We start from the raw sequence: 22,730 nt of genomic DNA on the forward strand, positions 1-22,730 counted from the left end.
TTAAAAACAATTATAAAACAATAATTTTTCTCGAGAACATCTCTCAAACCGAAGAACGAGTTAGAGACGGGAATTAAAAATTTTCATGGACATAAGAATGGAGGATAACATCATCACTCGCACCCACATCATTGTCATCTCTACTATACATAAAATTTTCTCTCTTATTTTCAATTTTCTAACTTTTTAAAAACAGAAAATGTTACCAAACATATTTGATTTTCTGTTTTTCAAAACCAAAAAACAAAAAATGGTTATAGACATTTTTGTTTTTTAAAAACAGAAAACCAAACCCCAAAAACAGAACTGGTTATCAAATGAGTCCTAAGTTATTTGTTTCTTGATTCTAAAGTACTTTTTAAGTCAGGTTTAAAATGTCAATGTCGATAGCATTGTCGACGTCTCTGTTTTATGAAGATATCAATGAAAAAATCGAAAAAAAAATGTGGATGTCTATAGATATTTTTAGAAAAAATATTAAAAAAAACCATAACAAATATTTAAATTAATAAATAAAAATTTTATCAATTTCTAAATAAGTTAAAAATTATTAATATTAATGATATGTCCATACTAGTGATTTTATCTTGGTATTATTTTATATTTTATTGATTTTTTTTCTTTTCTGTGATACTATGTAAATGTCGATTACTCCTTTATTTAATGTTAAACTCATAAATATTCATATGAATAGAAATATCGGCATGTAAGTTGTGGAATTTCAACCAGATTTGGAGGATGGAGGATGTTGATTTGAATGGGAAGCCTCAAAATCAGATCTATTCGGCTTTCGTATGTAGGTAGCTTTCCAGCCCATCTTTATATGCTCATTTTGATGAAACCCATGCTAATTTTGAATATCGGAAGATTATCCACCGGTAAGGAGGAGAGGAGAAAGGTGCTTGGGTCCTGAACCTAACCCGAAAACGAGCCGGGGATAACAGAAAGAGGCTAGGAAAGATTTGATCCGGCTCAGAGAGACGACTTGAGATTCCCACAAGGACAGGTAGCTGGAATCGCGACAATGAAATCTCGATACTCGATACTGCAAGACTACCAATTAGTTCATTTAGTCACTTGCTTGATCTTTTTTCTATTCATTTTAGATCAATTTATATAAATAAAATAAAAATAGATTTTTGTCGTTATCGAAGACGAAATTTTAGGATAATAAGTTTAGTATGAATAGAACTAGAGAGGGGGAAATAATAAAGAAAAGTAAGCGCTCACTCTTATTATGGGGCCCACAATAAGATAGGTTGCAAAATCTCACCTTTTGGAAATCTTAAACAAGGGGAAGTGGGAGTATAGGTCACATGTCGAAAGAAATTTAATATTATATTTGTAAATGTGTCTTAGTTTTTCAAAAAAAAAAAATAAAAAAATTCGTATAACCAAACATCATCATTAAAATTTAAAAAATAAATACATATTTTTTAATTAGTTAAAAATATATTTTCTAAGATGTTATAATTGATTTTTTTCCTTTTCTATTGGGCACAACAACAAATGAAGTGGGGTTCGAATACACGAATATTTAATCGAATATTCATGTCTTAACTCATTCAGCCAGACTCAAGTTGACATTTTGAGGAATAATTATTGATTAGAAACTTTTGATATTTTTTTTATTAAATATGAACTAAACTTTTTTATGCAAAATCTTTAAATACATGTGCAAACCACTCTAGTTGCACGTATGGACAACCACAAAAGATCCGGCTGCTTTCTATTATTTAAAATTATGCTTATTTTCCTCTTACAAATAGCCCATTTTCAAAAGCAAAATAATTTTTAAAAATTTCTCATAGAGATTTTGGAAACGTTTTTCAAAAATTAATAAGAAGACAAATAATTCTATTTATAAGCTAATTTAAAAAAAATAAATAGAAACTTAAAATATAAAATTAGTTATCAAACAAGACTGAAGTTTTTTTTAGTACAACATGTGAGGATGGGGAACCGAACTCACAACTTTTTTGTTGGACATATATGTCAATTACCGCTAAACTATGCTCATTTTGTCCTAACAAGACTGAAGTTATCTCATAATTTTAGTGGAGTAAATGCTCATCTTTTTCTTCTCTTTTCTTTTCTCTAATTGGTTTCATAGGCCTAAACTCTACTGCTCTTTTACCATTATGGACATAAATATGTGGTCCTCTCAAATTAGATTGATGGGAATTGGAGCCCTAAAATGACTAATGTGCCTCAATTACTTCGAGTTATGTTCAAGTTCTATAATTTAAATCGGTTTGATTTCATATTTCAATTAAATTTGTCTTCGTATTCCAAGTGTGATTTGAGTTCATGTAGATCAATTTTCTTTATATTTTATTAGTTTAAATATGTTTTAAGTTAAGAACGAAAGAAAAACCTATATATATATATATATATATATATGGAAAAAAATCATAAACTTGACAATGTGTATCAACTTTTACTCTAGATTTTCAATTCCATCAAATTACACCTTAAATTTAGATAAGTCATCAATATTTATCTTAAACTTGAAAAAATGTTGCAACCTCTGGTAAATTTTTTCATTTCAAGAATTACTAAAACGTATTATAATAAATAAAAAATTACTAGCAATAAAATAAAATAAAGTATATTATTTTTTTTAAGGAGAAGATTAATACAATAATACATTTGTAATTAGTTAGAAAGAAGAAGGTGGTATACTAGTAATTGTTATAAATTTTGATATTTTTCCATAAAAAATTAGCAAAACAGTATGATATATATAAAAGCAAAACAATATAATATAATCTCATGGGGAAAAAATGCATGGAAGAGTGGGCGCAGAAATGTATGTTAAGTTGTTTTTTCATTAAATAAAGGTGCATGCATGTTTGATCCTATATGAAATGATGTATACAATATGGGATGTCTAAAAATGCCACCTTTTTGATTAATTGATGTCTTTTTTATATGTGGAATATAATATATATACTATTGTATTGGTATGCTATGTCCCACTATCATCACTTAATTTTTCATATATTTATGTATTATAACTTAGGATCATGTGATGATGTGTGCCATATGCATCTCTCACTCCACCCACCACTCCATCCACTGTTCTTTCTCTCTCTCTTTGTTTTTCACTAAATGAAGATTCACTAGTGTTGTTCGTCATCAACTTGAACATAGCCCAACGAATTAAAGTACTTATGTCGTATTAAGAATTCGGATTTGGCCCTAATCATCCCTACATTCTTCTACGACTTGTTTGCACCACCTTCTAATTCTGAGCTACTTAGAAGAACGTAAATCATCCCTACAGACCAACATGAGTCATTCCAGCATGCTTTGTCCTCACTCACATGCTTCCTACGTTTGAGTTACCAAAATTGAAGGTACACTTTGTTAGTATAGGTAGTAACTATCAATTATTTTAAGCATTTTTTTACCATTCTTCCATGATCTCATGATCTCTCTCATTCGGATGTGGTATCGGTTCATTCATGTACCCCTCTTCTCTACACAGGCGTCACATGCCTATCAGCTTCCGCCTTCGTTCGTCCCCGAACCACATCGTAATGAGAGAGGTTCCGCTATGATACCATTCTGTAACACCCTAGGCCCAGAATTGATTCTGAATCCTGGGCTTGGAGCGTTACAATTTTGGACTTTGTATTTTTTACTTTGGTTCATTTTATTTTCTATACTTTCAAGACATTATACTTATACTTTCAAATTTTGTCCCTTTTAATCATTGTACTTTCAAAATTTATGTTTTAGTCTTTGTACTTCTAAAAAGTAACCAATTTGATCTCTATTATAAAATCTTAACACAAATTTTATATACAATAGAAACTCTTAATACAAATTTATGACTACATTTCAAGAAATTTAGTGAGTGAAGTGCCGTGTTAAAATTATGATTGAAAGAAATGAGATAAAAATGAAAATGAACATGTCAAAATGGTGCCTTAGAATCAAAATAAGCACTACTTCGGCTCTAAATCGTATTCTTGTTGGTTGCTTCCCAAGGTTAACACAACCTCAACTCAGATGTACACTTGCTGGAACAAAGCTAAAAAAATTTTGAGAAAAAACATCATAAAACAAGAGGGAGTACTTTTTGTGAATCTTTTTTTTTTTTTTGGAGAACAGAGCAGAGGTATATACAATAGCCGAGCAAACAAAAACTTTTGAAGAAAATAATTTACGAAATTAATGAATAACGTTAATAAACAAACTTCGACCTATTGCGCTTCTCGAGATCTCGACACATGAGGAGGTCAAGCTTCGAGTTTTGTATGTTGGCGAGGATCTCTGCCACGGAGACATTTAAGGGCGTGAAGCGCTCGAACCGCTCTAGTTGGAAGCATTTCGCTTCCTGCCTCTGGAGCGAATTGCGATCGCCTGTTGGTACTGGAACGACGTCCTCCTTGCGTTGTCTCGACCCCTCCTTTCCCTCGAGGGGCTGGATCAGATTGGTCGGTCTTCTTGAGATTTGATGAGTTTGTTGGCCTACATGAACTTTCTCGCTCACTCTATGGTGGCCTTGATGGTCTGCTGAGGCTTTTTTATCAAAGACCATCAGCTATTCATGTCTCACCCCTAAAGCGAAGGCTGAACAGGCGAGGAGATATCTGGTGGAGTGTTAAGTCTCCTATTGTGCCGCAAAATGAGCGATAAAGGTTTCACAGAGCTACTTCCAGGAAGAAATGGAGTGGGGCATGAGTTGCCAGTACCACTTCCTAGCCGAGCCTTGCAGCGTAATGTAGAATGTGCGACACTTCATCGCGTCCGAATATGCATGAAAGTCCATGAGAGACTCTTAAGTTTCGACGTGGTCCATCGAGTCGGCCGACCCATTGTACTTGTCAAAACTAGGGAGCTTCCCTTTGGAAGAGATTAGTGTGGTTAAGATGGCTTGGGTTAAAGGCGGCTCTTCCGGCTCGTCGTCGTCTAACAGAGGCCTTCCCTGGGCCTTCTTTAGGTCATTTTTGATCTCTTCTTTTAGCTCCTTCCTAAGTTGCTCGAATTGCAGCTACAACTCCTAATTATTGACCGACTCCGATTTGGTCGGTCGTTCAACCTTCTTGACGGAGTACTTCTAATTTAGTACTTTTCGGAGATCTCTACTATTATGCGAGGAGAGGTGTGAACGGAGGTCGTCATTGGCTCGAGCTCGATCGTTTCCTCTCAAGATCAGTTTCGAGGGGTTCGGGCCTACCGACTTCTCTAGATCTAGGTCGATGACCTTTACCTTACCCCTCCTCGGATCACGTTGAACCTCGAGTACTGGTAGCTCGGGGAGCAGCACTCCCACCACTTGCAAGGCTTCCGTCAGGGCCGCCACCTAAGCTCTCATGTATCCACCTCGTCCTGGGGGTCTATGGCCACCTCTATTTGGATCTGAGACCTTGACCTCTGCGAGTCCACCCTAGTCTTCGGCTTTCTAGCGACTAGTGGCTTGTACACTCCAGGTCGTGCCTTTGGGTCCTTCGGATCGGGTGATCGTCCCCAGCCCTCAGCAGGCTTTCGATTGCTTGAGGTTTGGGAACCTTCTGCCATAGCTTATGGATGTAAAACGATCTGGCTATGACAGCATTCCCCACAGACAACGCCAACTGTTGATGCAAAAATGTGTCTAAGTCTCGGGATGCAACCTGTAAGGTCGGTGCTTGGTGTTCAGAGCGAGCTCTTTCTGAGGTATCTACAAGAACAAGTAGGATACTCCGATGCCCAAGTTAGTTTGGAATCCGAGCTTAGACAGATCAGCCTCAGACAAATTTTCATATATGTGTTGGTGGATGGATGGTGTATTTATAGTGGTCAAAGTAGTAGTTACCCGTCCCATCGGGGTATTTCCCTGCTCAGACTAGATCCATTCCATGGACTGTTGGACCATGGGTGTCCCCCGATCCTTCAATGCTTCGTGATGGGAGTTTCGCATGCCCTAATCTTTGTCTGGGTATTTGGCTCCGACCTGCCAGGTCGGGTTTGGTTGATATTACCGAATAGATCGGCCATTAGAAGTTTGCCTCCCAACACTATATGAGAGTGAATTATGGTTGTGCTCCTCAAGTATTTTGAGAGAGAACTTTTAAGCAGTATTAATCTTACATTCAAAATAATAATAAATTTATTTATGCTCGGCTTCTGATTTCTTTTAAAAGTATTTTTACATTACTCTTGAATATGGTAATTGTACAAGAGATGCTTTTGGCATAGAAAAAGTGCTTTTGACACTCTCTGACATACTTTTAGGGAATGATTAAAAACAATTTAATATTTAGTTCTACCATTTAAAAATATTTTTGAACACTTCAATCAAAACATTCTACCAGTACTTTATTACAAATTAATTTTAAGGTAATTTTTAATTTTTTTTACAAATTAAATTTAAGATTTTTTTTTTTTACAAATTAATTTTAAGGTGATTTTTAATTTTTTTTACAAATTAGTTTCAAGGTAATTTTGAATTTTTTTTTTCAAAAGCACTTTAATGTTAGTACTCTTGATTTAAAGAATGGAGTACTTTTTTACTATGGCAAATTTGTTTTTTCCATGCAAAGCACAAAATTTTAGACAAAGAAAAAATAAATAAGTTTTAAATTTTTTTATTACAATTTATTTATAACATTTAAAAGAAGTAGAATTGGTTGGTTGTCTCTCAATTGTTGGATTCCATGTTCCTTCCGACAATGCTTTAAGCTTTAAGGAGAACGGAACAGCAAATACATATTTATTTTCCTTAAGAAGTCTTTTTCTTTATTTTAAAAAGTTCAAACTTAAAATAATTACAAAAACAGTCAATAATATATTTTAGATGAGGTAAATTGATCCTAACAAAAAGTCATTTTTTGCCCAATTTTAATTAACCAGTCATAAAGCATCAACTAGATATATTTATATTTTTTTACTTTCATTAAATTACAAATATGACTAAAAAATATATTTAGTTTCCTTCTCTCAGCTTTATTTTGTAACAATTTAATCTTTTTAGTTTAAAATTTTAAAGATTTAATTATAGAATTTAAGTTTTTATCTATTTACTTCTTATATTATTTAAAATTTGAAATGATTTAGTTCTTATTATGAAAATTTTTCTATACTTTTATTGGAGTAATGATTTGGTTTAGTATATACAATTTAATCATAACCCTTGAATTTTAGTATTTAACTATTTAATTCTTATAGTTTAAATTTTTGTAATAATTTAGCCAGTACAATGAAAATTTTCGTTAAGGTGTAATGTGGGTTTAACGAGACAACCACCTTAATCCCAACTAACCCATCATTTTTTTTATTTATTACCTAAGAGTCGGCGACCCTTTGGCCTTTTTTACCCCTATATACACACACGCACGAAACCTAGGTGGTTATTACGTCAAATCCCACACATATACATATACATATATACACGCACAAGACCTAAGTGTGTGTATATATATACAACCTAGGTGGTTATTACATCAAATCCCAATCACACTTTAATGAGATTGTGAATATAAAGAGTAAATCATTACAAATTTGGAATTAAAAGAGCTGAATTATTAGCTTCTATAGTTTGGACTAAATCGCTGAAAATTTTAACTAAATTATATCAAAGTTAAAAATTTATTTAATATATTTTTAACTTTTTAGCCACTTAATAACAAAATATATATTGTTTTATTACAACATACCATTTTGGATATAGATTCACACCCTATACTTTAAAGAAATGTCTTACTTGCAAACATTTCTATAATTTTTTTTATTATTATTATTTTAGGAAAAAGGGACATGGGCAGCTCAGCTTGAGTCTATGACAAATTCCCTTTGAGTTAAAAAAATCCAATCCAATCCAAGTTGAATTATATATAGTGAGTGAGAGGAGGAGCCTGCTTGTTTTGACTTTTGACCATTCAAAACAGTGTCAATTTGTGTTTTTTTCCTTCTTTTTTCTGTAATATCATACATTGACTTGTTCAAAACCATAGTCTTGATTATTCACTGTAATGGCCATCAAAATTCTTGGGTTTGCCCAAAATTCAAAAGTTCTTATTATTTCACATGGATCTGAGCTGATCTCCAAAACCCATGTACTGTTTTTGTAGCCATTTGGGTTTGGCTAACTTTATCATCTTTCAATCAGCACTACAATCCAATCAATACCCACATGACAAAATTGCATTCACGGAGAGAAAAGAAGAGAAATAAAGCAAATGAACTTGCATTTGCATATGCATACACAGAATCTTAGGCCAAAGTTCTGTCCCTCTCTTTTGATCCATATTTAATTTCCACAAGTGGGGAAAGAAGGAAAATTAGAGAGAGAGTTTTGTTTTGCCCTGGTCCAGGAATCTGCTTTCTCTTTTTATTTTGATTTTGATTTTGGGTCCCTCCCCCTTCAAACGCGGCCGCCATTGATGAGTAAATCAAGCTCTGCAACTGCAGCTCCACCCCCATCGGCGAAACCCACATGGGTCCTCCCTTATCGGACCCAACCCCTCACCGATTTCTACACCCTCGGCAAGAAGCTGGGGCAGGGCCAATTTGGCACCACTTTTCTGTGCACAGAGAACCGAAGCGGCTACAAATTCGCCTGCAAGACCATCCCCAAGCGGAAGCTTGTGTGCAAAGAGGACTATGAGGATGTTTGGAGGGAGATTCAGATAATGCACCATCTGTCTGAGCACCCCAATATTGTGAGAATCAAGGGCACCTACGAGGACGCCATATCTGTGCACTTGGTGATGGAGCTGTGTGAAGGGGGGGAGCTTTTTGATAGGATCGTTCAGAAGGGGCATTACAGTGAGCGAGAGGCGGCCAAGCTTATTGGGGTTATTGTGAGTGTTTTGGAGTCTTGTCATTCGCTTGGAGTCATGCATAGGGACCTTAAACCTGAGAATTTTCTCTTCCAAAGTGTGGAGGAGGATGCTGCTCTTAAGGCCACTGATTTTGGCCTCTCTGTCTTCTACAAGCCAGGTTGTCCTTTTGGGGGGTTCCTTCCCCTTTCTTGTGCTGATTTCTTTCCCTTGCCTTACTCCATTTTGGCATTTTGATCAATTTGTTTCTCTGGCTTTTTGGATGTCTGTTGGTGTTTGAATCCATAGTATGAAATTTTGTTTGTGGTGGTGATGTTGATTTGAAAGTTTTTTTTTCCTTTTAAGAATGATGAGTTGGAGCTTTGCTCCCCTGTACCCAGGGGATATCCACATCCGTCCGAAGGCATAGAACCAAGAGATATCAAGGGTTTTTGGTATTAACCTCACTAGAGATTCGAACTTGAAACTTCTAAGTCGGATCATGAAAGTTTGAAACACTTAAAGGGTCAAGATAAATTAAATCGGCATGCTAAGTGGTTAACGTATATTGAAATGTTCCCTTATCTGATTAAGTATAAAAAGGGTAAGGAGAATGTAGTAGCCGATGCTCTATCTTGGAGGTATGCGCTAATTTCTACTTTAGACACAAAACTCCTTGGATTTGAGCACCTTAAACCATTGTATGTTAATGACCCTTTCTTTAGGCCAGTATGATCAAGAGACCAAGCCCTTGCTGACTGGGTTGGCCCTTGGGCTCATGTTCCCTTACCTTACTCCATTTTGATCAATCTGTTTCTCTGCCTTTCTGAATCCATGGTATTGAAATTTTGTTTGTGGTGATCATGTGGATGTTTGAAGAATCCAATGTTTGGGTCAAATTTTTGTTTGTGCCCATTTTGATGTGTTGATTTGGAAGTTTTGAGACCTGGTTTTGGCATTTTGGGGTTTTGGAAACTGATTCTTTTGATGACTGTATTGAATCTTGTATATGGGATTTGGGTGTTGTGGTTGATCTGTTGTGGACTGGCCCTCTTTTCATCTTTTTGTCTACAAAAAATCAGTGGACATTGCCAAGACACAGAGGTCTCTTCTTCCTGCTTCTAAGTTGTCTTGTTTTGTTATGCACAGGTTTGCTGTTTTGCTTCTGAAATCTTCTGTTTAGAATTTGATTTTGTTTGTTCCTGAAAGGCTGCTAGATTTGTGTCAAAATAAAGAAGAATTACATTATCTCATTGAGATTCTGTTATCGTTCGGAATTACACCGGATTGGTCTTTGGCATTGAATAAGCAGAGGCTGCATACAAACAAATAGGATTAACCCTGAAAAGTTAAAGGACTAAAGTAAATCGATTGGTAGTCGTTATAATAATGTGGACTATCATTTGGCATTACGCTGGATTGGTCTCTAACGTTGGATCTCGATTGGTTATCATTTCTTCGCGATCAATTGAATGAATGGAAATTTTCGCGGTTCCTATCCATGGGACGACCAATAGAGTCACTAAAGTAACAATCAAGACTCCTTATTGAATCAAGTTCACAGTTGGTTATCGTCTCCTTTACATTCTTTAGAACTTCTTGTGATCTTCTAACATTACTTAAAATGTTTATAGGGGAAACTTTTTCTGACGTTGTCGGTAGTCCATACTACGTTGCACCAGATGTGCTACGCAAGCATTATGGACCCGAAGCCGATGTTTGGAGTGCAGGAGTTATCTTATATATCCTACTAAGTGGGGTGCCTCCATTTTGGGCAGGTAGCTACTAGAACTCCATAGGTTTATGAATAAATGACATTTCCAGGAAAGCTTCCGAAAATTATCACTTTCAATAGAGTTTCATTACCGATGATCTTCTCCATCCTTTGTACTACAGAAACTGAAATAGGGATCTTCCGACAGATATTACAAGGACGACTAGATTTTGAATCAGAGCCGTGGCCTGGCATCTCAGGGAGTGCAAAGGATCTTATACGAAAAATGCTTGACCGGAATCCGAAGAGAAGGCTAACTGCTCATGAAGTCCTCTGTAAGTTTCTGTTCCTAGCACTGAGCAATATGACTGACTAATCAGGCTGATATGCTGTATATTGTTATTGTTCTAAGGCTTACATGATTCCAATTCCTCTCTGTATCAGGTCATCCATGGATTGTAGACGACAAAGTTGCCCCGGACAAACCTCTCGACTCGGCGGTATTGTCGCGCCTGAAGCAGTTCTCTGCCATGAATAAACTGAAAAAAATGGCTCTAAGAGTAAGTTTCTCTTGAAATTATTGTTAGTCCCAATTGTTAAGGTAGAAGACTACTGAAGGAATATTTGAAAAGCATACTATGCGATGTACCGTTGTGTTTCTCTTGTCAAATGTACTGGATTTTAAAGCAATTAGTTACAGCCTCGTCAAGAATGTTAATATCTTGGTAATGGCTGTTAATATCTGCAACTGCAAGCGAAAAGATTGCCTGTTATGGTTTCTGAAATCTAACGACTGATTGTAGGTAATTGCTGAAAGGCTTTCTGAAGAAGAAATTGGGGGTTTGAAAGAGTTGTTCAAGATGATAGACACAGATAACAGCGGGACGATAACTTTTGACGAACTAAAGGAAGGATTAAAACGTGTAGGCTCCGAACTTATGGAGTCCGAGATCAAGGATCTAATGGATGCAGTAAGAATTGAGCTTTCTTCTATTTATATATGTTTACTTTAGTTCTTCCGTGTTGTCGTTCAAGCTGGTGATGTTTGGCAGGCAGACATCGACAACAGTGGAACTATCGACTATGGTGAATTCCTCGCTGCTACAATTCATTTGAACAAGTTGGAGCGAGAAGAGAATTTGTTATCGGCCTTCTCATATTTTGATAAAGATGGTAGTGGTTTCATAACTATCGACGAGCTTCAACTAGCCTGCAAAGAGTTTGGCTTGAGTGATCTGCATCTAGACGACATGATCAGTGAAATCGACGAAGACAACGTAAGTTTTTCGTACACCTTACTCATTTTTCTTCGGCATACCTGCATTTGACCATATGTTTCAACTTCCAATCAACAAGTTAAGATCGATGATTCCCCAAATTTCGATGCATTTGCATTATTTGGTTGTTGAAGTTTGTCGTTCTTGCTTTCCCTCCCCTGTTATCTGTCCTAATTCATTAACTCTCTTTTTCTCTGCACTGATGAAACTTCTTTGATTCTGTTCGGGTATTCTGCAGGATGGGCGTATAGATTATAGCGAATTCGCAGCGATGATGAGAAAAGGCAACGGAGGAGTTGGAAGGAGGACGATGAGAGGGCCAATGAGTTTAGGCGATGCTCTCGGCCTATCGACAAGTGCTAATAACCAATCTATTGATAATCCTACCTGAGATGCTTAAACATTTTACTTGTCTGTAACTTGGAATTTTCCAACAAGAGCTGTGATCTTATTTATGGTTCCATAAACTTATCAACAAAAGAAAAACTATCCCTTGCTGGAAATTCTCCTTTGAGCAACAGAAATTCAAATGGAAGATATCAGATCATAACAGCTAATGCAACAGAGTGTAAAAGATAATTGTCATTATATTTCTTAGTTGAAGCTACAAAATGTAATATATCGAAAAATAGTCAGGAGTAGAGCTACGTTTATTCAGTGCTATATCACAATTCATTCATTTTCAGACATGATTCACGAAACGTGGCATGGGACATCTGTCGGAGGCAAGAATCTAACATCCGAGCGAGAGGTCGAAAGAAGTTGTTCGTAACTACTACAACTTGCTGGAGATGGCAAGGTACTTGGTGTGGCGACCCTGAGCAACAATTTTACCATTGCTTTTCTTCCTCAATTCAACATTGACCACTGCAATGGTCTTTCCCATTCGCAAAACCTTGCTCTCGATCTCGATCTGCTCCTGAAATGAAAGACAGAAAGTAGCATACAAACTAAATCACTATATTTTTCTTCTGTATATAAAGAAACTATAGCTTTAATTAGAACAGCACAGGGAAAACAAAAAATTATAGTCCGATTAAGAATCCAAGAATTAGAAGTCCTATAATAATGGTCTCTTATTCTTTCATGGATTAGCTATATGTTGCTGATTAAGAATCCAAGAACATGATTCTTTATAATCTATGGAATTCTTTAGCTGTTTATCATCTTGAACTTCAGACAACTCTGATAATAGCACTACTGCGAGCATGTTCTCTTTCACATGGAGTGTCTTGATTCAGTGAATTATTCGACCCACTCTTAAGAAAGCTTACAATGACAAAGTTGATACTTTAACATAATATCCAAATGTCCAAATATTTTCTATTCATTCAACAGAACCAAACTAACATAGTCCAAGTCTTATTTTAACTGAATCCACACATACGTTCCGCGTAAATTTCTCATGAACAGCCAAATCCAATCTTCATCATACCCAAATAACTCACATTTCTTCGATTATTTGCCAACAAATCATGAAAACCCAGATGTTTCCCCCCTTCCAGTGACAGTGAGTGGAAAGGGGATTTTTACACTATTTAAATTACTAGAAAAAATTTATGTGCCGTTGATTATATCATAGGGCAGGCATCTTATCTTATCTATTGACAATTACTGGACCAGTACTTTCAATTTTCTTGTCCGATATTAGGTTAAACAAAATTCGGGACTCGAATCCGATCAATATGCAGGAAAATTGAAAGCCAGAAGAAGAAGAAGGGGAAATGGAACACACATCGAGATAAGCGGCATCCATGTACGAAACATTAATTTCGACGGAGACTCCGGTGGTGGAAACGCCGAAAGTCTTTATCGCTGCGGAACCAATACAATCCACAAGCGCCGCCGTGGCTCCCCCGTGCAAGGAATTATTCTCGTTCTTGAACCACAGAAACCTCAATTAAAAAACAGGAATAGCGAATCGAACGGGTTGCAGAAAATCTCATCAGCAAGTGGTTGATCCACGATCGCGGAAACGAAAAGGAAGTAGAAATTAGAGAGAAGGAAGAAGAGCATACGAGCAATCGAGCGGGTACTTTGAGAGAGCAAACGACGCGACCAGGCTCGATGAGATCAACGCGGAGACCAGTCATGACGAACTGTTCGTAGAATCGGAGGGGAAGGTCATCAATGGCGGACGCAAGGTTCCGATCATCGCCATCGTCGTGCTTCTCCAGGTACCTCTTCGTCTTCTCCATTATCTCTGTAATTAGGTTCTCTCAATCTTCCAATGTTTATTATAAAGAAATGGCCAATTCTACACGTGTATAATACTCTCCACTTAAATATACTAGTTTATTTTCATGCCCGTAAAATTATTTTCGTCCCCGTACTCTCAATTTTGGTTTATTTCAATCTCGGTAGGTTAGAATATTCATTTTAGTTGTTGTATTTTCAAATTTAATTTATTTTAGTACTTGTAATTTTAGTATTTATATTTTTTAAAGTGACTATTTTCATCCCTTGATTTTAATTTTAAACTCATCACAATTTCTTTCATTTCCATTTTTATCTCATTTATTTCAATTATAATTTTAACATAACACTTCATTCACTAAATTTCTTAAAACGTAGTCATAAGTTTGTATTAAAGGAACTATATTTTATATAAAATTAGTATTATAATTTTGTAAATAGGGACCTAATTGGTCATTTTCAAAAGTATAGAAACTAGAACGGATGTAGCTAAATAAACAAAAGTTGAAATTACAAAAACCAAAATGAATTTTTTGAAATTACTGGACCAAAGTGAACCAAAGCTAAAAATATGTAGACCAAAATAGTATTTTAAATTTATTTTTTAAACTTAACTTTGGTAAAATACATTTTTTGTCTTTTAAGTTTGGACTTGGTTTCTATTTGTCCCTGAGTTTTAAAAAACCATCAATTTTGATCCTTGAGATTTAGACTTAGTTTCTATTTTATCTTTTAATTTTAAAAAGTGACATGTTTGGTCTTTGAAGTTTAAATCTATGTTTTAATTGGTCCATGAGGTTTGAGTTTGGTTTCTAATTGGTCTCTAAGTTGAGTTGATTGTTAGTTGACCTAATGAAATGGTGACGTAGCAATTAACCTAGACAACAAGAATCTCTCAAATGACTCAATAAGAACGTCAATAAATCTGGTTTGGCTACCGAAAAACTTGTTGATTCTCATTGTAAATTAGAACCTAATCAATTTGAATGTTAAACTATAGATGAACGAAGAGAAAGAGTCGTATTGCTGTTTGACTAGTGGAATAAATGAACGAGAAGATAAGGGAGGGAGGAAAAGGAGGGAAAATATCAATTAGGGAAAAGAGAATAATAAAATGATAAAATTTATCGACTCGTTTAAAAAAAAAAAAACATGTCAACTAACGATCAACATATGTTAGCTACTATATAATCATTTTGTTGGGGTCAATTCAACTTAAAAGACTAACTGAAAATCATATCTAAACTTGAATGATCAATTAAAAACTAAATTCAAACTTCAATGACTAAACGTATCACTTTTAAATTTTAAGAACCAAATTGAAACTAAATTTAAATCTCAGACATAAAAAAAAAAAAAAAAAGAGATGGTTTTTAAACTCAAGATTAAACACATTCCAAGTTCAAACCTCACGACTAGAATTTCCATGATTTATTTAAAATAATATTTACATAACAAAGAAGAAAATTAAATGTTATGAATCAGCTTTCCATCAAACTTCATTAAAGATGTGTTCTTTTTTTTTTTTAGTTATAGCTTAGACAATTAGACAAGTGTTGGTCTTAAAATTATTTAGTTATTTTAGTTGATTATTTTATTTATTTATTTATTATCAAAATAAATTAGAATTAATATACTTATTGTCACTTAGGTTCCTTTTGTTGGTTGGTCATCTATAATCTTATCATTTAAGTCGTAAGGAGATTAATTTGGAATGGAATTTTGTGTCTTTTGAGCCGTTTATTTGAAACCAGCCAAGAACACTTGAAATCCTTTACAATACTTGTTCTAGGTTGCAAGCTTGGAACATTCAAGTTGGGTTTAATGTTCATGGAAATATAGATAAAATGTCGATGTCGATGGATATTTCTATAAAAGTTAGAAAAATTAAAAAATCGTAAAAAATATTTAAATTAACAAATAAACATTTTCCTAATTCTAAATTAGTTAAAAATAATTAATATTAATATTATGTATATATCAGTGAAATTGTGTTGATATTTTTCATATTTTGTCAATTTTCTTGTACTACGATGGAAATATCGATTTATCCCTTATGTCGATGTCGAACCCATGAAAACATGGATATGTCGATGGAGATGTCTAACATGTCGATGGATATTGAGCTACATTTGGATATATGGAAAGAGTTACTAATTCCAATTCGCTAAAATTTTCATATCATTAAAATTTCTATAAATAGATAGACAATAAATATAACTCAAGTTTATTAGTGAAATAAGTGCGGAGGAAAGCTCTTTTTCAAAAAAAAAAAAGTGCGGAGGAAAGCTCTATTTTGTAGTGGTGAGTGGAAAAGCTTTAAAATTTTTAAAATTCAAACTCAATTAAAATTCCATAATTAATTCTAATTAAAGATAATATGACAAAACTATTCGTATTCAATATTTTTAAATTAGGTAAATTTATCAATTTAACGGTGTATTTAAATTTTCATTTATTCCGAGTTAATTAATAAAATCCTTATTCAAAATTTAGTCTAATTTTTAGTATCTATATCAATTGTTTTAAAGAATTTATTGTCATAATTTTACTAATTTGAATACATATTACATTTATTTGAATATTTAATTATAAGTATTGTTTATGCAAGGATATGCCAACAGTGTATTTCAGATTGCAACTCGAACTCGGCCTCCGGACCAATCTGAATACTTGGGCGGACCTGCACAAAAAGATGAGCACTCCGACGATCAAGTCAGTATAGGTCGGATTCCCAGTTTAGTTCGAGGTCAAAAAATCATCCTACCTGATCGTGGAGTGAGGTCCTCTACTTATGGGTGGTAGTCCCGCTAATCTCGCGACGGTTACACCCGGTAATCTCAGGACCGTCGGTTACACCCGGTAATCTTGGGACCGACGGTTACACCCGATATTCACGCCGCTGACAGTAGCTCACATCGGCCCCTACCGAGCTTCCCGGTAGGTCGGACCTCGGCCAGGTTCAGCTCGGCCCTCATACTTAGCATCTGTCAACGCTAGTGGTGGTGATCTCGGCGGTCCGAGCTGGGCATGACTCATGAGTCATCTTGGAGCACCAATAGGGGTCTTCCACGTGTCCAGGGTATTCTCTTCCCCAAACATTGGCCCCCTCTCTGTCTGGTATGATCTCGACCTGGCAGAGAAGTTCATTCGACTTACTTTGGACACGTGGCGACTTCCTATTCGTGGGAAAATATAATCGTTGCAGTGGATTTATCGTCTGAATATTCAAATATTCTGACGCTTCGGATCTTCGGGAGGATCCCAGCCGCTCGTTGATTATACATGTACGGTGGGGAAATTTTTCCGACGAGCTATAAATACCCCCAATCCTTCAGGTCATACCTTACGTTTCCTGAATTCTTGGAGTTCGATCTGAAGGCAGCCCGAACCCTTGGTAGGTCGGTCTCTTCCCTCACTTTCTCGTTCAAACGTAGTTGCCATGTCGTCCTCTTTTAACAGCGACTTAGGGTCCGATGAGGATTTAGCTCGTAGGTTAGAGTCCAAGCTCGAGGAGATAGAAAACTTTAGGTTCTCCGATGACGGGGAGGATAGTGATGCCTCCACCTCGGGTCAGGGTTTGGAATACCCTTCTAGGATACCTGAGCACTACCTTGGATCCCTTTGTAGGGGGTTCGCTATCCCTGAGAACATCCTCCTTAGGATTCCGAAGGAGGGGGAGAGAGCCGACAATCCTCCAGAGGGATGGGTCACTCTCTACTTCAAAATGTTTGAGTACGGCCTCAGACTTCCCCTTCACCCTTTTGTCCAAGAATTTCTCTTCCGAACTGGGTTGGCTCCGGCTCAAGTGGCCCCCAATGGGTGGGGTGTCATCTTCGCTTTGGCCATCCTTTTTTGGCTACGAGCTCGGGATAATGAAGAGGCCGAGCTGTTGGACGTAGACTAGCTCCTCGCGTGCTTCGAAGCCAAAAGGATAGCTAACAAGCCTGGTCGGTTCTATATGTGCGCAAGGAAAGGCACAGGCGGTATAGTTAAGGGGCCGACCTCCATCAAGGGATGGGTGAGGAAGTGGTTCTACGCTTCTGGGGAATGGCTTGCAAAGGACGAGTCAGGTCGTTCCTTCTTTGACGTTCCCACTAGGTTTGGGAACCTAGGTACGGAGTAGTTCTTACTTTTTGTGATTTTCTTTCCTGTCATTCAGGTCTAACTCGGACTTTGTCTTTGTGCAGTATCAATCCGACCAGTCCCCGAGCTCACGCAAGCCTCCTTCGACACGTTGAAATATTACAAGGAGCATTTTCCGAGGGGTAGGAAGGTCGGAACCTTGGTGATCGACAAGCTGCTGCTTGAGTCCGGGCTGCTAGATTACAACCCTGCAGTTCGTCCCATTGAATCCTCAAGGCCGAACTCCGAACTTGGTATGCCGAGCTTGCTCCCCCCTTTTTCCTCTAACTTTATGTTGACTCATGTTTTTGTTTTGCAACCATGGTTTGCGGATTTGCAAGCAACGTGAAGCGCAAGTCCAAGGGCCGAGCCCAAGCTCTTGAGGCCGCCCAGAGTTTGAAACCTGCCACTCCTGTTGTGGTAGGGCCAGCCTCGGAAGATCCAGCCCCAGTGATCGAGCTGGAGTCTTCTGGGGGTCCTTCGAGGGAGAAGCGCCCCAGGGATCAGACCGAGGCGGTGGACGTCTCGCCCTTGGGCGAGGAGGTGAGGGAGGAAGTCTCTCTGAAGCGAAGGAGGAAGAAGAAGAAGACCACTTCCCCCTTGGAGGTCGGAGCTCGTGGCGCCCTGCCTACGAGCTTCGCAGATCGGGTGGACGATCCTGAGGCCAGGATGGGCGGAACGTCCGACGTGACAACACGGTTCAGAGTCGAGCCGTCAAGTTCTGGGGTGAGGGACCAGGTGTCTCGCATCTCGGCTGCAAGTTTGGACCGCTGCCTCAGAAGAGCGTCCAAATTTGTAAGTGACCCGGGGTCCGTCCTGCAGAGGACCATCGACTACGCCGCTGAGGTAAAATTTGTGTCTTCATTTTTGCTCAATTTACCTAACAGGTAGCTCGGTCTAACTTTCTTCTTTGTACCTTTTCTCAGGCGTTTGTTGCTTCCATTCAATCGGCTCTGGCCGTGAAGGCCGAGCTGGATGGGAGGGAAGCTCTGGCAGCGAGGGAGAAAGAGGAGTTCTCTGCTGCCTTGGAGGCTGCCTCTTCCACCATGAAGGATGAGCTGCTGAAAGCTCACTCTGAGGTGGAAATTTTGAAGGCTGAGGTGGAGGCCAAGGCCGAGCTGCTGAAGAAAGAAGATGACAGACGCAAGGCCCAGCTTCGAGCTGCCCATGCTATCACCAAGGGCTTGGAGAAGGAGAAGTTCCAACTCCTCAAGGAGAAGGACGACATGCTCCAGGCGCTTGAAGCGAAGGAGGAGGAGCTGAAGCATGCGACTGCCGAGCTGGAGACGGTGAAGGAGCGTCTCAGCAATGGAGCCCTATTGGAGGAATCGTTTAGGCAACATCCTGACTTCGATGGATTTGCCAAAGACTTCTCTGACGCGGGCTTCAAGTTTCTCATGAAGGGCATTGCTTCCGACATGTCTGACCTCCAGATCGATCTCGGTGGTCTGAAGAAGAGGTATGCTGAGCAGTGGGCGTCTGGGCCTAGCGGCACCCCTGGCCCTCAAGCGTTGGTGGATAACTACGTCAGAGATCTGGACTCTGACTACTCCGACCTCGAAGAGGATCAGGTCGGCACCGCTCAAGAGGGCGCTCCTCAAGCAGGCTCTTAGGCGATCACCTTTCATGAGACCTTTCTCTGTCTTTCTTCTCTTCTTTTGTAAGTGTTAGGGAAGAGCTGCAAGGTCTATAAGCCTTGGCTCTGCTTTTCATTCAATAAAGAGGCTTCTCGTTTGTTTTTACTTTGTTGCTTTCCTTTCTTTGCTTTTTCTTTAAGTTAAAGCCAATGTCACCTAGCATCTCGTACTTTTGAGGTCGCGCCTTCAAAAATACTTTAAATTTTGAATTCGAATCTCTGTCTAGTATTCAATGTATTGCACCAACTTTGAATTTTTTAATATCGTACCCTTAACTTAAAAAACGTTAAAAGGCTAAAATCCTAAGTCCGTAGCTGTTCTTCATATCGCACCTCGTACCCTCAAGTTCGGAGGCTTGATCATTTTGAACTTTTCACATCGTCCCTTTACCTTGAAGGTTTGAATTTTAAGTTCGTCAGTGGTTTTGACATCGCACCTCGTACCCTTAGGTTTTGGAGGATTGGATTTTAACCGACTGCTGGAATGTGATCGTGTGGGAGTCCGTGGCCCCATTTAATTTCTGGTCGAACTCGGAATCATGAAATTAAATCATCACATTTACTCCGATCATAATTCTTTTGAAACAGTTTTTACAGATCCATTGAAAACCATTTTGGCATTTCAAGGATAATAACGCTTCAGGTGCTCCGCGTTCCACGGGTGCGCGAGGACGTCTCCTTTCAGATCGGCCAATATGTACGTCCCAGGTCGGACTATTCCCTTGACCTCAAACGGCCCCTCCCAGGTCGGGTCAAGGGCACCCACATGGGTTTAGACCCTCCTTAAGACCAGATGTCCGACTTGGAAGGTCCGAGGTCGAACGCGGGCGTTGTAGTGTCTGGCCATTCTGCCCTGATATTCCGCCAGGCGTAGCTGGGCCATTGCTCTTCTTTCTTCCAACAGGTCGAGGTTGAGGAGCAGCTCTTCCTCATTTGCTGTAGGCTCATAATGTTCTACTCTGTCAGATGGCATGCCGATCTCAAACGGGATTACAGCTTCGGAGCCGAAGGCCAGGGAGAACGGGGTCTCACCCGTCGATTCTCTTTGGGTGGTCCGGCACGACCATAGAACCTCTGGTAGCTCCTCGGCCCACCTGCCTTTCTTGGAGTCCAGTCTAAGTTTGATGTCTCGCTTGATGATCTTGTTGACCGCCTCCACCTGCCCATTTGCTTGCGGATGTGCGGGGGACGAGCTAAGGTGACTTATGCCAAGCTTGCTGCAAAAGTCTTTGAACTTGGCGTTGTCAAACTGCTTCCCATTGTCTGTCACAATGGCCTGCGGTATACCAAAGCGACATATGATATTTGTCCATACAAAGGACGTGACTCTGGATTTCGTTATGTGGGAGAGCGCATCGGCCTCAGCCCACTTTGTGAAGTAATCCACAGCCACTACAGCGAACTTTGTCTGGCCTTTGCCCAGAGGGAAAGGACCAATAATATCTACCCCCCACTACGCGAATGGCCATGGGGCCGTGATGGGGGTAAGAGCTCGGGAGGTTGGTGGATTACGTTTCAGTAGCGTTGGCAATTGTCGCAAGTTCTAACGAACTTCTTGGCGTCCTGGCTGAGGGTCGGCCAATAGTATCCTTGTCGGATCACTTTGGCTGACAGCGACCGGGCGCCTGAGTGATTGCCGCACACTCCTTCGTGGATTTCTCTGAGGACGTATAGGCTCTCTTCAGGGGTTAGGCATCTCAATAGAGGCAGGGAAAAGCCGCGTCGGTACAATGCTCCACCTCGGACCACGAACCGAGCTGCTTTCCTTGCCAACTTCCTGCACTCCTTGGGGTCTTGTGGTGAATTGCCCCTAATGAAGTCCACAATCGGGTCCATCCATGAGGGCTCTGGAGCGTCGATCTCCATCAGATCTGGCTCCGAGATCGAGGGATTATCTAAGATCGCGACGGGGACCGACCTGGCCAGGTCGGTCTCGTACACTGATGCTAACTTGGCCAAGGCGTCGACATTAGAATTTTCTGCTCGGGGAACCCGGCTTACCTCGTAAGTTCGAAATTGGGCGAGATACGATCTGACTTTGCCCAAATACTTCTCCATTCGGGTTCCCTGGCTTGGTACTCTTCCGTGATCTGGCTCACAACCAGCTGGGAGTCGCTGAAGATCTTAACACAAGAGGCCCCCAATGCTCTGGCGATTCGTAGACCGGCAATAAATGCTCTATACTCAGCCTCGTTATTAGAAGTCCGGAAGCCGAACCTCAAGGCATACTCAAATCGCTCGTCTCCTGGTCCGAGCAAGAGGACCCCGGCCCGCACCCCTTCTCATTGGAGGATCCGTGGACATAGATTGTCCACGGTAGGTCGTACTCGCCAGGCTCGGAAGGTGGTGTGAGCTCGACTATGAAGTCTGCCGCTGCTTGTCCTTTCAACGCAGTTCTGGGTTCGAACTGGATGTCGTACTCACTTAGCTCCATTGCCCACTTCATCAGGCGTCAAGAAGCTTCTGGCTTATGGAAGATGTTTTTTAGGGGCAAGTTAGTGAGCACCACCACAGTATGGGCTTGGAAGTATGGTCTAAGCCGTCGGGCCGAGGTGATTAAAGCGAGAGCCAACTTTTCCATTTGAGGGTATATGGTCTCGGCTTCGGTCATAGCCTTGCTTGTGTAGTAGACCGGGTCTTGTCGCGCTTCCTCTTGCCTGATTAGGGCCGAGCTGACGGCACTGTCAGACACTGCCAAGTACAATTGGAGCTTGTCCCCTGGCAGGGGCTTGGCGAGCAAAGGTGCCGAACAGATGTAGCTCTTCAATTGCTGAAATGCTTGTTCGCACTCTGTTGTCCATTCAAATGGCCCTTTCTTTCGTAGGACTTTGAAGAAAGGAAGGCACTTTTCTGTCGATCTTGAAACAAACCAGTTCAGGGCCGCAATCCTGCCATTGAGGCACTGAAGCTGCTTCAGCGTCTTAGGTGCCTCCATCTCGAGCACGGCTGTAATCTTTTCGAGGTTGGCCTCGATCCCCCGGTTGTTCACCATGAAGCCAAAGAATTTTCTCGAAGAGACTCCAAAGGCA

At 39.2% G+C, this 22,730-nt stretch overlaps 3 protein-coding genes across 4 annotated transcripts; 2 read left to right on the forward strand and 1 right to left on the reverse strand.

Annotated features, from left to right (window-relative positions):
• The first annotated feature begins 8,048 nt into the window (after positions 1–8,048).
• Positions 8,049–12,247, forward strand: LOC148207841 (calcium-dependent protein kinase SK5-like). Its single transcript, XM_088118257.1, has 7 exons — positions 8,049–8,934; positions 10,388–10,531; positions 10,650–10,802; positions 10,912–11,027; positions 11,271–11,438; positions 11,520–11,744; positions 11,983–12,247. Exons 1-7 carry the CDS (start codon positions 8,376–8,378, stop codon positions 12,133–12,135), a joined length of 1,518 nt encoding a protein of 505 aa, XP_087974383.1. The 5' UTR covers positions 8,049–8,375; the 3' UTR covers positions 12,136–12,247.
• Positions 12,248–12,311: 64 nt separating this feature from the next.
• Positions 12,312–14,008, reverse strand: LOC111025285 (uncharacterized). 2 transcript variants are annotated; one of them, XM_022303123.2, is made up of 3 exons: positions 13,763–14,008; positions 13,480–13,623; positions 12,312–12,657 (listed from the first exon to the last, which is right to left on the reverse strand). In XM_022303123.2, exons 1-3 carry the CDS (start codon positions 13,940–13,942, stop codon positions 12,520–12,522), a joined length of 462 nt encoding a protein of 153 aa, XP_022158815.1. In that variant the 5' UTR covers positions 13,943–14,008; the 3' UTR covers positions 12,312–12,519. The 2 variants fall into 2 exon arrangements, with proteins under 2 accessions (XP_022158815.1, XP_022158814.1); XM_022303122.2 differs by having other exon boundaries at positions 12,312–12,663; positions 13,763–14,003.
• Positions 14,009–17,216: 3,208 nt separating this feature from the next.
• Positions 17,217–20,112, forward strand: LOC148207842 (uncharacterized). The gene is made up of 3 exons (XM_088118258.1): positions 17,217–18,055; positions 18,131–18,911; positions 18,992–20,112. Exons 2-3 carry the CDS (start codon positions 18,387–18,389, stop codon positions 19,676–19,678), a joined length of 1,212 nt encoding a protein of 403 aa, XP_087974384.1. The 5' UTR covers positions 17,217–18,055; positions 18,131–18,386; the 3' UTR covers positions 19,679–20,112.
• The last annotated feature ends 2,618 nt before the right edge of the window (positions 20,113–22,730 follow it).

This window comes from Momordica charantia, unplaced genomic scaffold, assembly GCF_013281855.1.
Source record: "Momordica charantia cultivar OHB3-1 unplaced genomic scaffold, Mcharantia_2.0 BLBB01000052.1, whole genome shotgun sequence".
Lineage (NCBI taxonomy): Eukaryota > Viridiplantae > Streptophyta > Magnoliopsida > Cucurbitales > Cucurbitaceae > Momordica > Momordica charantia.

What these genes read in the sequence shown, in the direction of transcription:
- LOC111025285 (XM_022303122.2), bottom strand. Translation starts at nt 13,942, where the DNA reads ATGGAGAAGACGAAGAGGTACCTGGAGAAGCACGACGATGGCGATGAT. An exon ending in AAGTACCCGCTCGATTGCTC is followed by an intron (nt 13,624 to 13,762) that starts GTATGCTCTTCT and finishes CTGTGGTTCAAG; the next exon opens with AACGAGAATAATTCCTTGCA. An exon ending in TGGATGCCGCTTATCTCGAT is followed by an intron (nt 12,664 to 13,479) that starts GTGTGTTCCATT and finishes CTTTCATTTCAG; the next exon opens with GAGCAGATCGAGATCGAGAG.
- LOC148207841 (XM_088118257.1), top strand. Translation starts at nt 8,376, where the DNA reads ATGAGTAAATCAAGCTCTGCAACTGCAGCTCCACCCCCATCGGCGAAA. An exon ending in AACTGCTCATGAAGTCCTCT is followed by an intron (nt 10,803 to 10,911) that starts GTAAGTTTCTGT and finishes TCTCTGTATCAG; the next exon opens with GTCATCCATGGATTGTAGAC. An exon ending in TCAAGGATCTAATGGATGCA is followed by an intron (nt 11,439 to 11,519) that starts GTAAGAATTGAG and finishes GATGTTTGGCAG; the next exon opens with GCAGACATCGACAACAGTGG.
- LOC148207842 (XM_088118258.1), top strand. Translation starts at nt 18,387, where the DNA reads ATGGTTTGCGGATTTGCAAGCAACGTGAAGCGCAAGTCCAAGGGCCGA. An exon ending in CCATCGACTACGCCGCTGAG is followed by an intron (nt 18,912 to 18,991) that starts GTAAAATTTGTG and finishes ACCTTTTCTCAG; the next exon opens with GCGTTTGTTGCTTCCATTCA.